This window comes from Hemibagrus wyckioides, linkage group LG02, assembly GCF_019097595.1.
Source record: "Hemibagrus wyckioides isolate EC202008001 linkage group LG02, SWU_Hwy_1.0, whole genome shotgun sequence".
NCBI lineage: Eukaryota > Metazoa > Chordata > Actinopteri > Siluriformes > Bagridae > Hemibagrus > Hemibagrus wyckioides.
Window position 1 is genome coordinate 16,352,957 of NC_080711.1, and position 18,120 is coordinate 16,371,076.

The window sequence follows — 18,120 nt, forward strand, 5'->3', positions numbered from 1 at the left end:
GCTGCCAGCTTGGATGGTGTTCCTCCTTTATTCTTTTATTTAAATTTATTTATTTATTTATTTATTTATTTATTTATTTATTTATTTATTTATTGTTTACAGATTATTTGACTGATTCCCATGGAGCTGTAGTCAGTTTTTTTTCCTTCCTTTACAGCACAGATTTAATAGCTACAACTGATATCCCTATTATTGGCAAACTTATATTTCAAAGTCTGCAGATCAGCAACTGTAGGAAAACGCTAAGCTTATGTTAAGCAGTGTTAGAGTATAGAAAACAGAATCCTGATTCAGTTTTTTGGATTCAGTTTCTCTCTCTATTTATTGATGTTTAGCTGTCATTTAGTTAATCATATAAATATATGATTTATGTTCAAAATAAAAGTTATATTGTAAACATAATTATATTTAATCCGAGTACATATACTTTATTCGGGTATTAGTTGACACCCGTTACCAATTTAGTGGACAATAGTGGAAAATTCCAATCTGGCAACCCACACCCTGCCCATGGCGTGTTCTGTTCAGTACCATGGAAAGCTCCACAGGTCCAGATTTTCGATTACAAAAGAGATCCCGAATTCCAAACTCGACATATAGCATACTATATGTCGCACTACATAGTGCCTACATATTGAACTATATCTTATGCAGGCCACAGAACATATGTAGAATACACGGATGCAAAATTTTGCACTTGTGTCTTCAATTGTGTATATGCTTTACAAAGCACAAGATTATACAGTTGCATATAGTAACACTATGGTGTATCTGCCTTCATTTGAATAACGTACTTGCTTTTCGTAGTCCAGATATTTGAAACTCTGCGGCTAAGCCTACTCTTGTACTATATATTTGAAGAACCTGCAGTTATTTCGCCTATTTAAGTATGCGATGAAAAAAATACATCACTGTTGCTTTAAAACGTGTCGACTCCTGGAGCGCTCTCTCTCTCTCTCTCTCTCTCTCTCTCTCTCTCTCTCGTTTGGTGTGAAATGTGACTGCATCCGTGCATCTCTGCTGTCAAGCTCCAGGACATCTAGCTAGCTGCACGGTGGAAACAGGCACATTGGTGGTAGAAAGCGGATGAATGCTTGAACAAGTGTAGCGTTTGATACTGAATTATATAACTGCACTCGCCACTGATCAGTAAAAAAGTGTGTGAAACTTCATTTCGCATTTACACAGTTGAAAACAGGCGTCTGGAGGAACATTTTACGAGCAGGGTGAGAGAAAAAATACGAAGAATCCACCGCGGAGACTAAGGAAAGCTCTTTAGAAGAGCGCTGTGCTTGCGGTCGGTGCGCGCGACTTTCCCTAAAGTCGAAGCTTTTCGCGTAATGTCGAGGAAAAAGGCTTCAAAGGGCAAAGGCGGCAGCGCGAGCCCATCTACAACCAAAGACAACAGTAACAAATCGAGTAAAAGTGGCCTGGTGGCTGGAGTTCAGGCTAATGGAGTGGTGCATCCGAGCCGACCATCTGTCAGCAGTAGTGAATTTTACGACGTCGCGTTCAAGGTGAGCAACAATGAGTTGTGTAGCTCAATCAAAGAAATAAAGGTTGTATCCATCACCTTTTGCCTAGGCCTCTTTGTTTTGTCTTTCTAAGGGAAGCCCCCAAAGTTTTTATATGGAACCCTAGATCAGGTTTCTTTCACACAACACCAGGTAGAGCCTCTTTAGAACCCTTACATAGGTCTCTTGGGAATAGTTCTTTAATTGACAACACAGCCGTGGTGTAGACCTCATGAAGACCTTTTTTTCTTATTAGCTATTGTGTATATTTCCTTGTAAAATCATTTTATGGTGACTGTAGGTTCTTAATATTTCTCCTCTCACTTACAGTTTTACAATATAACTTTTCATAGTTTTGAGTTGGTGTAAATATAATAATACGATTAAATAAAATGAATTTCAAATATTTGTCTGAATCTTAAGAAAATAATCATAGCCGTCAGTTTTCCCTGGGGTACATAGAATTATTTAATAAATTCAGTGTAATTTTATCACACTGTTATTGTGACAACAGGCTGTCTGAAAACTTTTATAGTTTTTTAGTTGTATTCTTGTGGTGCATAGATTAGCATCATGTTTATTTCAAACTGATTTGCATTGCTGGACATTTTGCTTAAGTGATTCATTTAGATCATAATTGGGTTGCCATATTTATAGTATATCTTTAAAATACCAGCATGGTCTCTGCATGGCCCCACTTGTATAAAAAGGTGCGAGTCTTTAAGACTGTGATAGAGGCAGCATTTATATTTTATATTTTAAGTCTTTATTTGTATGCAGTTCAGTGAAGTCTCCCTTGCTCTGAATTTTGCACAAGATTGGATTGCTTGAAAGTATCAACACCAGCTTGTCTAAAACAATCCATACACATATCAGCTACAGCCAGTGTTCAGCCTTAAAGATAAGCATGCACCTGTGAGCACACAATGTTTGCTACACATGTTGTGAGCAGATGCAGAAGTGAGATAACTGAAGTTTAGGGCTGTGTGTAATTGACCGTGGCTGCTGTGTGCATTGCCAGATCCTGCAGAGTGCAAACAGCACTCACATACGACAGCTGTGTCAATATGCTGCATAGTTTGAAACAGTGGAAGTGCAGTGACTTAAAACAGTTACAGGTGGAGAATTACAAATACAAAACCTCCACAACAACCAGAGCCAATTAATGTGCAATCAAAAATAGTAAGCATAATGGAATCAAAATACAATTGCTTAATATCAAAGTTAATTTGGAACTGAATTTCTACAGCCTTTAAGCTACAAGTATTGAAGTGAAAAGTAATCTATATAAACCCACAACTGAAATTTGGCACATACTTCTTTCAGATTTGCCAACTTTTTTTTTAATCAGCTGTTTTATCTGCAGTGGTCTGCCTGCAGGACCTGCAGGTTTTCATTTCATCCTAACAGGAGACACACAGCAGTCCATACTGAAGTGATCATGATTATGACCTGCTCCCTCCAAAGGCTACACCTTTCACAGTGAGAACTCTGAAGGGTTCTCTCTGTTAGTGAACCACAATTTTTCAGTATTAAAAACAAGTGTCCTAGTGTCCTAGTTTAACAATCAACAAAGGGATTAAATAGTGAAAAATTTCCCTGGTTACCACCATTACATTTCAACAGTTGCAGTTAATTTAGCATGATGATCTGTCTATCTATCTATCTATCTATCTATCTATATATATATATATATATATATATATATATATGTATATGCATGAGCTATGTATGCACTGTTACTTGAGAATAAAAGAATAAAAATGTGAATCCTCTATTAAATAACATATTGACAATAGCATTACTTCCAGCTTTTTTTTTAGCTTTTCTTTTATTCTTTTTCAGTCATGAATTACTAATATAGCCCAATAAATTCAGCACAAAATAACACAAAGAGGTTTTCAAAATTACCATTACAAAGTAAATTCTTCTTATAAGCACCTACTAAAGAACAATGTTAATTGCCCTGTGTAGGCTTCCTCATTTCATATGGACAAGAGCCCGACAGTGTTTTTCTTTTTTTTTTAATGAAAACCTGCAGACACATGATAATTAGCATCCCATTACAGATCAACAATAGATTACTGCAATTCATCTATCATGCATTTAAAACTGACCTACACTGTTTTGTTTTCCAGCCCAATGATTGTTCTAAATCTGCTGCAATGAATAAACATCAAAAAATAGTATACTGCAAGACTTGTGTAAGGTTGTGTGTGCCACTGGGAAATAAAACTGATATCCTTCAGTCTGTTGGTGAATGACATGGAGTTTTGTTAGTTCAGTTGCATGATTAAATAGTGCAAATAATACATTTGCTGTACTCATGGCAAAACAGTCTTTATAATACAGCTGACAGAAACAAGCTGCCCTCGATGTGTGTAACCTAAATTAAACTTTCTTTCAAGTTTGATTCATGTAATACTGATAAGTCCCAGAAAAGAATGAATGTTTTGTATATGGTAATTACATGGCAGCTTCAGGAACCTTACGGTTTGTCTGCTGTTGTTTATTAGATGTATAAAAAATCCATAAAGGGGAAAATGGGCATAAGTAAATCTAATTGTGTAGTGAAATGGACATGGTACGCAAAGATCTAAAATAGTCATGTTGGATTCGGTTGTAGACATCAAGCTTCAAATAACAAAGATCAAACAAAAATGTTCATATTTGCATAGTTTGGGAATTTTGAGCAGTTTAACCTGAGTGAGATTAGAAGGGATAACCTCTGAGTGGCATTTTGGTGTTTCAGCATATGAGCAGATGGAAGGAGCAAAAAGGAAGGGGTGTGTAGAAAAGTGAATAAGTTTCCTATGAACAGGGACATTCCATTATTTTCCTATTTGTCTGTTTTACTGGAATCTTATACAGTGAGGAAGGATTTAGTTATTATTTGGTTTTTAGAAAATGGATAAGGGGATGAGAAGAAAATGACAAGATAAAAGATTATTAAAAATGGAAAAAATACTAGGAAGAGAAATGACAAAATGAAAGTGCAAGAAAAGGTGTGAAATAAACCTTTAATATAGTTACAGGAAGCAGATGGAACAGACATTTTGGTGTCTGAAACTGATGAGACCACTCACACTTTCCCAGCTAACCCAATAAGTTTAATCACATCAATGCCCACTGCTGATCTGCAGGCTGGAGAAGAGGAACACACAACTGCCTGAACTGTTTGAAGCCTTTATCATGAACTCTCATAAATCTCATAAGTTACTATACAGATGTATTTAAAAGTAAAGTAATGCAAGTCACTAGTCAAATACAGATGGGTAGTATTCAAATCAAGAAGTGATAAGTGAGGAAGAAACTACAAAAAGAGTCATTCAAATAAAAAAACCTGTGATCTTAAATCACTATAAATGCACTTGTATAGTAAAGTGTTCATATACAGTTGTGATACTCAAAACAACATTGTTTATACTTTCTCACTATCCCACTGTCCATGTTACATCTTTATTAAGCTAGGAAGTCTGGGAATTGAATAAGCTGATATTTCTGAATGATGAATAAAGTTTGTAGGCATTTTCATGCTATTATTATTATAATGCAGCAATAAGCCATAGTATTGCATTATTGGTGCACATGGAGGTGGAAGACATTTTGGTGCAGGTGGTTTCCCATAACAGATAGATCAGCCATTACATTGCATTGTGTAGATTCCCCTTAGGCCACCAAAACAGCTTTGCATTATCCAGGCATGGACTCTACAAGACCTCTGAAAGGGTGCAGATCCTTTAAGTCCTGTAAGTTTTAAGGTGAGGCCTTCATGGATCAGACTTATTTGTCCAGCACATCCCACAGATGCTCAGATGTTTCTCAAATAATTCCTGAACAATTTCTGCAGTGTGACAGTCCGTGTTACCCTGCTGAAAGAGGCTGTTGCAAATTAGAGAATACTGGTACCACGTGTACCTGGGTGTACCTGGTCTGCAACAATGTTTAGTTAGGCTATATGTTTCAAAGTTACATTCACATGAATGCCAGGATGCAAGGTTTCCCAGCAGAACATTACCCAGCACATGACATGTGCCACTTGTGCAACTGTTGACAAGTTTATTTCTGACTTGGTGAGAACAAGAAAATTGGCATATGATCAACCAAATCAGCAACATGCCATGTTATATACTGTCCCTCATTCCTCTTGGTTTCATAATTCAAGAACAAATTACCACTATTAAATAATTCACATACTGTATAAATACAATTGGAATATAAACCATGCATCCATAATATTTGTAAAGTTATAATCTACTATAAAATAAACTTTTTTTTTTCACAAAAACTGCACTTTTATTTAAGAAACTGAAAGAGCCAATGTTTCCTTTCTGTCTCTGGGGTAAAGATTAAGGTTAGACTAATGCATTATGTATGCAAAGCAGTAATTAGCTCTATGAATAGTTAGGTCAATGGGATTTCCTCACAAGAACTGTAAGTGTGTGCGTGTGTGTGTGTGTGTGTGTGTGTGCGTGCGTGTGAAGTCAACACTAATGAGTTGTCTTTGCTCCAGGTGATGCTGGTAGGCGACTCAGGAGTAGGGAAGACCTGTCTGCTAGTGCGCTTCAAGGATGGAGCATTTCTGGCTGGCAGCTTTATTTCTACTGTGGGCATTGACTTCAGGGTGAGTGTGACATACGCAGACACAAGAAATAAAAAAAAAAAAGAAAATAAATTAATTTTATGTTCTTGGGATTTTATTGGATATGCCGATTTATTAAAAAGGTATTTAGGTATTTTAGAAATTTGTTTTTAAATTTGGCTTGAAATACTTTGATTTAGAGCTTTCATTGGTCTTTGAAAGCTAGTTGCCTGTATATAAATGAAGCACACTTCTTTAAGGAAACTTATAACTGTCAGTAATGTTGTTCTTTATATCACACTCAAAGAATTTAATTTAGGGAACCTCTAATCACTCTATGTATTATTTGTCAAACCAATAAAAGACCATGTTTTTTGATTTGGAAAGTTTAGCCTTTTTAAATATAAATTGTTCAAAGGATGTCCAACATATCAGGATAATATTTTTATTTCCCTCCCCATGTTTCCTCTCAAACATCTGGTTTTCTCCCACTTCCCAAAGTCATCTCAGTAGAGGAATAAGTTACTCTAACTTGCTATTAGGTTTAAATGATTTCATATATGTATGTATGAATGGTGGCATGTAGTGGATTGGAATACTGTTCGAAATGTATCCCTTGATTGTGCCCTAGTAGGGATGAACGAATTATCTATACTATCACATAACATTGAAACACTGAAGCATAATTTTGACAGTGTTACTATTTTAGCTTCATTATTAGGGCACATATTTAATTTATATATGCGTCTGAGAGGATCTGATCCTTTTTTTGGAAACATGTTTGTTTGTGGCTGTTCTTGTACCATAACCTGGATACTATTTCAAACTAATTCAAGCTACTTGGAGATTTTAGCAAAAACAATATAAACCAAAATTGGGGTATAATGCAGTATGCTTGTGACATTGTGTGAAGCATACAGTCATCCAATCAAACGCTCTGGAATCACTGGCTGACAGTTACTTTTTTCCCCACAATACCATTCTGCATTATGAATCAAATCAATGTTATTATGAAATGCAAAACAGTGTGTGACTTGCTTGCTTGTATCAAGTATTGCATTCAAAATTATTTATTTGGATAATGCCACATTTAAATATATCCATTTTTTTTAATTAAATTGGCAAAAGAAAGTGCTACTGAAGCCAGTCTAAGCATAAAGCTGTTAAAGGGTCAGCAGAGCTGAGGGAGAATCAGAGAATCAGTCAAAATATGCATGATTAAGTGTTATGATAAAGACTAAATTGTAAGTATCCTTCCAGTGAATAGCCAACATTTATTGCATAAAATCAACATTACACACTTGGTCAAATACAAATCCTTAACAAATCCCAGAATCAATAACTGATACTGAAAAATACAGTCAGTGTTTTGTAAAACCCATTTCAGTGTCTGGATTTTAACCCTGTTGAAAATCTGAGGACAGTTCACATGCATAAACATAGGGCTGTAAAGACATCCAAGATCAGTCTACAATTACTTACATCCTTGTTAAAAACCTCAGGAATGGACTTCACTAAATAATATATGTAGGTATGCTGATCATTTTTAAGTTAGTGTTTTGACAAAAACACTGCTATGTGGAACTAAAACTATACAGTCCCTCCGTATGTTGAAACACAAAATATAGTAATTTAGTGCTGAATTAAATATTTTTGTTTAATGAAAAGCATCAATATTTCTGGAGTCAGTCATATACATACACTATATTGCCAAAAGTATTCGCTCACCCATCCAATTAAACAGAATCAGGTGTTCCAATCACTTCCATGGCCACAGGTGTATAAAATCAAGCACCTAGGCATGCAGACTGTTTTTACAAACATTTGTGAAAGAATGGGTCGCTCTCAGGAGCTCAGTGAATTCCAGCGTGGAACTGTGATAGGATGCCACCTGTGCAACAAATCCAGTCGTGAAATTTCCTCCCTCCTAAATATTCCACGGTCAACTGTCAGCTGTATTATAAGAACGTGGAAGTGTTTGGGAACGACAGCAACTCAGCCACGAAGTGGTAGGCCACGTAAACTGACGGAGCGGGGTCAGCGGATACTGAGGCGCATAGTGCGAAGAGGTCGCCAATTTTCTGCAGAGTCAATCGCTACAGACCTCCAAACTTCATGTGGCCTTCAGATTAGCTCAAGAACAGTGCGCAGAGAGCTTCATGGAATGGGTTTCCAAGGCTGAGCAGCTGCATCCAAGCCATACATCACCAAGTGCAATGCAAAGCGTCGGATGCAGTGGTGTAAAGCACGCCGCCACTGGACTCTAGAGCAGTGGAGACGCGTTCTCTGGAGTGACGAATCGCACTTCTCCATCTGGCAATCTGATGGACGAGTCTGGGTTTGGCGGTTGCCAGGAGAACGGTACTTGTCTGACTGCATTGTGCCAAGTGTAAAGTTTGGTGGAGGGGGGATTATGGTGTGGGGTTGTTTTTCAGGAGCTGGGCTTGGCCCCTTAGTTCCAGTGAAAGGAACTCTGAATGCTTCAGCATACCAAGACATTTTGGACAATTCCATGCTCCGAACTTTGTGGGAACAGTTTGGAGCTGGCCCCTTCCTCTTCCAACATGACTGTGCACCAGTGCACAAAGCAAGGTCCATAAAGACATGGATGACAGAGTCTGGTGTGGATGAACTTGACTGGTCTGCACAGAGTCCTGACCTCAACCTGATAGAACACCTTTGGGATGAATTAGAGCGGAGACTGAGAGCCAGGCCTTCTCGTCCAACATCGGTGTGTGACCTCACAAATGCACTTCTGGAAGAATGGTCAAAAATTCCCATAAACACACTCCTAAACCTTGTGGACAGCCTTCCCAGAAGAGTTGAAGCTGTTATAGCTGCAAAGGGTGGACCGACGTCATATTGAACCCGATGGATTAGGAATGGGATGTCACTTAAGTTCATATGCGAGTCAAGGCAGGTGAGCGAATACTTTTGGCAATATAGTGTACATGCTATAAGAGGAAGAGTACTTAGGTTTTTTTTTTTAATAATTACATTTGACTAATGGTTGCATAATCAGGTTAATGTATTTCTTGCTCTATTCCATTATCAGGCTGAAGGTTCTACTTTATTGTACTTCACAGCAAGACTCATTTGAATAAATGCCTCAGTGCTTTTGTGTGATGTGTAAGCTACACAAATACATACAATCCCAATGCTACCTGTGTATGTGTGTAGTACCAAAGAGAAGGTTGAAGGCTGGATAGACCTGGGAGAATTAGTACTTGAGCACAAAGAACTGGTGAAAAAAATACGCCACATGGTGTATGTGTGTGGGCGAGTATGTTTGAGAGTGTACAATGGAACAGACTTTTCTGAACAGCGTGTGCAGTGGGCTGGTCATAAAGTACCGATAGGGGAGGTAGGGGCTGCTAAAAATATAATTAGAGATGGAAGCAGTCTCTATAAAAGAGAAACCATATTTCAGTGGGCTTTTAAGAGGTTTCCTCAAGGAACCACAGTTTACTTTTTAATGAAAGATTGTGGCTTACACTGATGAGTTACCCAACCTTAGCTGTAAAACATAAAAGCAATATTTGCTTGCCATGAGACATTACTAAAAATAAAATACACCAGTTAATTCTAGTGATACAGCAATAGGAAACTGAGCCCGTGTATTTAGTGTGGTGAAATTAATTTGTTGTTCCAAACATTTTAATGAATAGAATCTTATTAGCAGTATGACATCAGCACTCCCATTTAGTACAAATTAGCACATGCTGGGATTTGCTCAAATAATATTTGCACAGCTTTCTCAAAATAAGAATAAGATCTCAAAATTGCAAATATGCAAGAATGATTTAAGAATGTTTAAAGCAAGGAGTGAATGAATGGTGGTCTCAGCAGTCCCAGAGTTGGTTTAATGATTAAAGGAATTATTTATGAGAAGGTCAGAGGACCCTTAAGCAAGGCCATTAACCTGACCTGCTCCAGGGGTGCCTTATCTTGTCTCTGATCACAGATTCCTTACAAGCTGGGCTATGCAAAGCATCTTTTTCACTTCGTATATATGACAAATATAGGCTTTTGCATCTTTTGCTTGTTTGATTACCTTATTTTCCAAAAATGGTTTGGAAAGAAGAATACACTTGTGGATTTTATCAGTGTGCCAATCTGAGATTTACATTTTTAAAAACCTCAAATGAATTCAACTTGCCAAACCACACTGAAAATACCATAGTGGATAAGCTCTTTCCTACAGCAACCCTGACCAGGGTTAATAGATTACTGAAACTGAACTGATAAATGAATGATATCCTTGATGCAACATGAAACATGCATGTTCCTGTACACAACAGTGTCATTGTAATGAGATAATTAATGTTATTCATCTTTCCTGTCAGTGGTTTTATGGTTATTGCTGAATGCTGTATATACACTTCACCTACAAGTGAAGTGAAAAACATTGATTATCTCATTACAGTGACACTTGTCAAAAGGTGGTATAAATTAGTTGCTTAGATGGAGCTGTGGAACAAGATGGCCTGATCTGACTAAATCATGTTTTCTTTTAATTTAAGTGGAAGGCTGGGTGCATATGTGTTGCTTTTCTTGGGGAAGAGATGGCACCAGAATGCACTATTGGAAAAAGGCAAGCCAGCAGAAGCACTGTGATGATCTGGGTATATTGGTTATTGTAGTGTTTTTGGTCTTTATACTTTACTTTTCAAATGAAACATTGTGATCTAAGGAAAAGGTAGACAGGCAAAAAAATGTAGATCGATTTTTCATTTTTACTAAGCTTTAGATGCTGCCACTTCAGGTTCTGATCATTCAACTCTAGCAAATTCTTCCTTCACCCACCTGTGTCTGGGTGTCCAAGGTCACACCTAGGCTACAAGTGATTCTTTCCATAGAAAAACATAGCAATAGCATTCCTTTTCCAACAGGAGCTGCATTTACCCAAAAAAAGGTACAAGCTCAAGGCCTGAACACTGAAAAATTTATAGAAATCATGTTTTTTTTGTTTTTGTTTTTATCATTTTATTTCAAGACATCATCACTTTACATTTCATCATCACTTTTCATTTCAAGAACATCATTAGATATATGTGTTGTAAAACTAAGAATAATATCTCTTTTCCCTTGTCTATTTTCGGCAGCTGTTTGCAAAACAAAATTCTTTATGATATTTTATTAACAATATTTTTACAATAAAGTATCCTTTTTAGCTGTCTACAAAAAAATGGATGTGTCAGCCACTCCCCTTAACTGCTTGACATTACTGAAATATGTCCCATTCATCTAGGATGTAACTCCATTTGTAAATCATTTACAAAAGTGATCACATGTCTCATCGTTGAAAGCCCTCTAGAGGATGGTGGTACTGCCATTGTGTTTGCAACTCCTGTTTCTTAGGCAACCGTTCTACAGTGTTTGCTACAAAAGCACTTCTTTTAGTGCATAACCATTAGATGGTTCTGCACATCTGCAAAATGATACACATCAACCTATGTTAAACTCAAAACGAATCTGACAGTTTTCATAGTAATGTAACATCAAATCTTATTTTACTTGCTTTAATATGAATTGTAATGTTTTAGCACAGGTGATTAAATTAAAACAGTTGCCAGCAGTAGTAGACATTTATATCATTGTAATGCAGTCTTGATGTAGGTGGTATGAGCTAACTCATATGCATGTCAGCAACTTTTTTTCAAGCACAAATTTGGAATTGTAGGCTCTTATATTAAGCACTGGATGAAGTGTGAGACATGTAATTATATTCAGCATGAAGCCAAATTTGAATAAGATGAATTTTATGTTCAATAAAATCTTCTTTTTGCATAATATACATGATTCTTAATCAACGAGTCAATCTCAACATGAGTCAATGTTGACCAGTCACTGAATGATTACTTTGTATTTCCACGTAATGAATGGAATATTTATTCCAATTCTCCACTACAGTAGGCTCCAAATTGCCATGACAACCATGACCATTGGCAGAAATAGATGTGTCTATAAGGCTTGGTCAAAGCTAAGGGTGTGACACCCTTAAACAGTATTAAAATGTCTACAGCAATACCTTGTATTTTTACAGGGGATTACTATATTTACTGATTTGCATACTGTAGTTATAGATTTAATTATTGTTCATTAAAGAATTAAAAATAGCATTTTTTTTTTATTTTTCACAACAGTAGTGGCAATAGGAAATGAAATACAACAAACAAGCAAGGAGCATAAAATTGTTAACAATTGTTAACAATTAGCAAAGCAGTAATCATACTTCCAAATGTGAACTGAGAACAATTGAATTGAGAATGGACAAGTTTTTCAAAAATTTCTTGGAAAATATAAATAAAATAATATATTATATATTATTATATAATATAATATATATAATGTTATGACTGATTGGTATATGTCTGTGTGTGTGTGTATGTGTGTGTGTATGTATATATATACTGATCAGTCATAACATTATGACCACTGACAGATGAAGTGAATAACACTGATGATCTCCTCATCATGGCACCTGTTAGTGGGTGGGATATATTAGGCAGCAAGTGGACATTATGTCCTCAAAGTTGATGTGTTAGAAGCAGGAAAAATGGACAAGCGTAAGGATTTGAACGATTTTGATGAAGGACCAAATTGTGATGGTTAGATGACTGGATCAGAGCATATCCAAAACTGCAGCTCTTGTGTGGTGTTCCTGGTCTGCAGTGGTCAATATCTATCAAAAGTGGTCCAAGGGAGGAACAGTGGTGAACCAGCGACAGGGTCATGGGCGGCCAAGACTTATTGATGCACATGGGGAGTGAAGGCTGGCCCGTGTGGTCTGATCCAACAGACGAGCTACTGTTGCTCAAAATGCTAAAAAAAGAGGCTAATGCTGGTTCTGATAGAAAGGGGTCAGAATGCACAGTGCATTGCAGTTTGTTGCGTATGGGGCTGCGTAGACCAGTCAGGGTGCCCATGCTTACTCTTGTGCACCACGGGGCCACACAGACATGTGAGCATTAGAACTGGACCATGGAGCAATGGAAGAAGGTGGACTGGGCTGATGAATCACATTTTCTTTTACATCACATGGATGGCCCGGTGCACTTACCTGGGGAACACATGGCACCAGGATGCAGTATGGGAAGAAGGCAAGCCGGCAGAGGCAGTGTCATGCTTTGGGCAATGTTCTGCTAGGAATCCTTGTGTCCAGCCATCTATGTGGATGTTACTTTTACACGTACCACCTGCCTAAGCAATGTTGCAGACCATGTACACCCTTTTATGGTATTCCCTGATGTTTGTGGCCTCTTTCAGCAGGATAATGCACCAGGCCACAAAGCAAAAATTGTTCAGGAATGGTTTGATGAGCACCCATCTGTGGGATGTTCTGGACAAACTAATCCGATCCATGGAGGCCCCACCTCGCAACTTAGAGGACTTAAAGGATTTGGTGCTAACATATTGTGCCAGATACCACAGCACACCTTCAGGGATCTAGTGGAGTCCATGCCTCAATGGGTCAGGGCTGTTTTTGCAGCAAACCAACAAAATATTTCAAAATATTTGTCATAATCTTATGGCTGTTATATATATATAGGCATATATATATATATATATATATATATATATATATATATACATATGCCCATTTAGCCTCATCACAGGCATAAATGTTAGATTATTTGGATCATCCATTATCATGCATCACAGGACAAACTAATGCTTGAAATTGTTATCTCAAAAATCAATGTCTGTTCAAATCATTACATTAAACCCTGGAGAGAAGAAGTTAAAATTTGCTAAACCTAGAAACTTGAAAAAATAAAACAACAAAAATCAATCCCTGAGTACAATGTCTTTACAGTATGAAACTTTATTTCTAAAAAAAAAAAAAAAAAGCTGAAAAAGAAAACTGCTGTATATTTGCAGCAATTCTGTAGACATGTTATTGTTTTATGGATATACAGTAAAAGACTGTTAGAATATCTACTTTTGATCTGAACCCTGGCTTTCACCTGTGAAGACTGCATGGAACTGTCTAAAAAAAGCAAGCCGTTTTGAAGCTGAAAAAGGGAAAATTGATCAGAGGCTTTGCAGAGGCATTGAACAACAGTTTGGCCAAGGAAAACAACAGCACTTAATGAAAGAAACATTGTTCAAGCTGTGAAGACACCCCCAAAAACAACAGGTACTGACAACACCAGCCACCTCCACATTGGCAGGGGTGAAGGTATCAAAATTCACTGTTCAAAGAAGTCTTCAAGAGCAGAATGCCACAAGATGCAAACCACTCATCAGCATTAAGAATAGGAAGGCCAGATTAGATTTCACAAAGAAATACAGAGATGAGTCAGAAAAATTCTGGAATAAAGACAAAGTGATGGAAAGGCAAAAGTGTGGAGTGGGAACGGGTCTGCTCATGATCCAAAACATATGAGCTCACAGTTGAAGTACCGTGGAGCTAGTGCCATGACTTGGGCTTGCTTGGCTGCTTCTGGAATAGGCTCATTAATCTTTGATGACAGCAGCAGAATGAATTTAAAAGAAATGTAAATTATTACAATTATTTTGCTGTGCTTTTGGGCAGACATTGTCGTGCTACTGTAAAAGAAGTAACCCAGAAATATTCACATATATTTATTGGAGAATTAAACTGTTCTTACTGTAGTAAATTCCGAATTATTTTAAACATCTATTTCAATAATATAAGCTCAGCAGCTGATTCCTAGGACAACAATTTTCAAGTCAGAGGAACTGTTATGTTTAAAAGGTGACACCTTTTGATAATCCAGACATGACTTTACAAGTAGCTATTTATATACAAGCACTTTTAAGTTTCACTACAGAATATCAGCAACAGATGAAGTATCAGATAACAGTAACAGATCATGATTCTCTGAGAGAGAGAGAGAGAGAGAGAGAGAGAGTGAGAGAGAGAGAATAAAATCAGGCCATTTTTCTGTTATTCTCATCTATCAAAGCTAATGAAGAGCTCCCTTTGATGAGTCTCCTGCACTCCCCCACCCCATGAACAAAAGTGGCTCATTTTCTCTCTTTTGTGATTATCTTCTCCTACACTCATCCCTGTGTAAGCCCTTAAGCGTCTTCATTTTTACATCTTTTATTGCTTGTCCAAAATAAAAAAGACCATATTCCCCCACTGCATTAACCTGTGATGTCTGTATCATGTCTTTGCACAGATTACAGGCTCTTTTTTATGAAACAAGTGATGTATCATTGTAATATGAACGTGCTTTGCTGATAAAAAAAAAAAAAAAAGAAATCCTTGCTTAAGGGAAAACAATGTTCCTTTAAAAAATAGAGCAAGTAAATGTATACATACATATTTGAATAAGATAATATCCAGTTTAAAAAAAATTACTTACATTTTTGGATCAAACAGTGATGACTGTGAGATCAAAACCATTTAGTAAAAAATAAATTACCAATTATTTGCTCTCATATACAGTATTCACATACATAGTATATGTAATACATCATATCTGTTTCTCTGGGTTCAGAAAGAACATTATGTTTGATATTAGCATAGTTGTATTATGCCCAAAAAGTCATGAAATGTGAGCATTAAACAAAATATCATTTTTATCAGAAACCATATTACTTGGGATTAATGAGGTTATGCTTTACTTAGTTCAACCCTTGTGCCACAAATTGTCCTCAGCGTACATTGATGCAGTCATTGAAATGAAATTCTGAACCATGCAGAAAAGTACTACTGCTTCTGCACTAGCATTGGTAGGGTCTGTGAATGGCAGAAAGAGGAATGAATTTTATACTGAATCAAGGGCGGCCCAGGTCTAATTATAGGCTGCAGCGCAATTTTCCCTCTACCTCCTATTCGTTTGATAGACTATTGTTGTGATTACTGCTATAAATGCCATTTTTCTCATTCCTGATTTATGATTCATACCTGGTACCTCTGGGTAATGATGTTCTGGTTCAAGGGGGTTGTGTAATCTGAGGCAGGATTATATAATTACATGTACTAAACTGGCTGAAGCACAAGCGATTCACACACAAATGTACCCCTAATGTATATTTTAAAAGATAGCTGCATACATCAAACTATGATAGAACAAAGAAACCAGGAACACGCAGGGAGGTATAATCAAAAATAACTTGTATAAAGAGCAAATGAAAAACAAAGAATAACAGCACTTTTAGTGTTATAAACATGGGCAAGTGCCACATAGAAACATGCTGGATGTTGTTTTGACTTATTTTGCAAAGAGAAAAGGCTAAAATACAGAAGGACATGGTATGTCTATACTCTAAACAAGGATAGAACTGAGAATGGAGCGTTTCAAAAATTCTTGCCATGAATTAAAAACATCTCTTCTCAACCTTAAATACAAACTCAAACATTCAATGTTTTACTTCAGAAAGTCTTTTGACTTTAATGTACAGCTTGTGGAACCCTACCTGGATGTTTTTTCTTTTTATTTTCTTTTAAGATATACTTGTATTCTCTTTCACTTGGGGGCTATTTTCTGTTTGGATTTCAGACAGAGAAAATGGGTTTCTGGCCAGTTCTGTGTGCCTCGGAGGAATTTGAAAGTGGTTTGAGTCACCATTACTGGAAGGATGTGAGGTTACTTTACTTTGCTTGCAAAATATACAAAAGCTGTATTAGGAAAAATAGACTCTTTTCTCTGAAAGTGTAGCCTTTGGACACTCTCTAATAAATGTATAAGGAAGTGTAAGTTGTTATTATGGTGGGTTTAACTTGAAAATATCAGGCTTGTAGCTGTGTTAACCTCATGTAAACCTATTCCCCATATATTTTCATTATGAATAAGCCACTGCCACCAGGACCCCAATATTGAAATGAGAATGACACGTGTTTATCCTTTCTACTCCCCCTCTCCATAACACACAATAAGCATACACTACCATGCTGTTATGTGAGCCTATAGGCAGAACTGGAGCAGTGGGCTGAGTAGAATGTGGTTGGTACACGTTGGTTGTGGTTTTTGCATGACATTATCATTTTAGTACAATCCTGAGGCGCAAGGGGAGGTTTTGATTCTATATGTAGATCCATGTTTATGCAGTGGTTAGTAGGTTTTTTCATCATGAGGATGGCTGGGTGCATGTGCTTCACTTACCTGGTTCACTGGACAGCAACTGCTTCACTGGACAGCAACAGGATGCACTATGGAAAGGCGGTGGAGGAAGTGTGATGTTTTGGCCAATGTTATGCTATAAAGCCTTGGGTCCTGACATTTATATAGATGTTATTTTGACACGTACCACCTACATAAGCACCATTGCAGACCAAGTACTCCCCTTCATAGCATTTAACATGTTTCCCAATGGCAGTGGCCTATTTCAGCATGATAATGCACCCTGTCAGACTGCAAAAATAGTTCAGGAATGGTTTGAGGAACATAACAAATCTGTCTAGGTGCTAGATACAACAGCACACCTTCAGAGATCTTGTGTGTCAGAGTTGTTTTGGTGGCACAAGCGGGAACAAATCCTGGTAGATTTACAATGGCCCCTAACTTGGTAGGGTGACAGATTCACTACTTTCTGTGAAATAAAACATGACATACAGAGCATTTGAGTAAATGTCAACATGACATACAGAGCATTTGAGTGAATTTTATATGTTGCTATGCTTGGAGAGAACATGTATAAGCATTGAATACAAGCTATTACTTTCAGGTAATTGAGGTGAATGTAGGTGCAAGTGTAGATATGTCTTACTACAGTGTAACAAGAAATAAACAAACCCTGAAGCATGAACAGAACTGTGACAACAACAGTAACAGTAAAACACCTAAATATGGTGATTATTTAATCAGCACAATATAGGTGAGCGTAAACAAGGGGGGGGATAGAATTAACAACAAAGAATAAGTTTAAACAATGTGTAAGGGTGCCCTTTGATTGTCTTATGATTGATTGTGCCTTAAAGCACAGCCCCAGTTGAGCGATGTCCTCATTGGAGCAAGGGGGCTAAGTAATGTCCTTAACTTGGCAAAGGGACAAAGTGGAATCTTTGACAAGTTGGGGGAGTGCTCTCATCATGGAGTGGAGGTC

At 37.2% G+C, this 18,120-nt stretch overlaps 1 protein-coding gene across 1 annotated transcript in view; it reads left to right on the forward strand.

Moving 5' to 3' along the window:
* Positions 1-995: 995 nt before the first annotated feature.
* Positions 996-18,120, forward strand: part of LOC131344715 (ras-related protein Rab-26-like) — a 74,959-nt gene continuing 57,834 nt past the window's right edge. The window contains exons 1-2 of the mRNA XM_058377161.1: positions 996-1,517; positions 6,028-6,138. Of these exons, the coding sequence (XP_058233144.1) occupies positions 1,341-1,517; positions 6,028-6,138 (288 nt within the window). The 5' untranslated portion in view covers positions 996-1,340. The remainder of the gene's footprint in view (positions 1,518-6,027; positions 6,139-18,120) is intronic.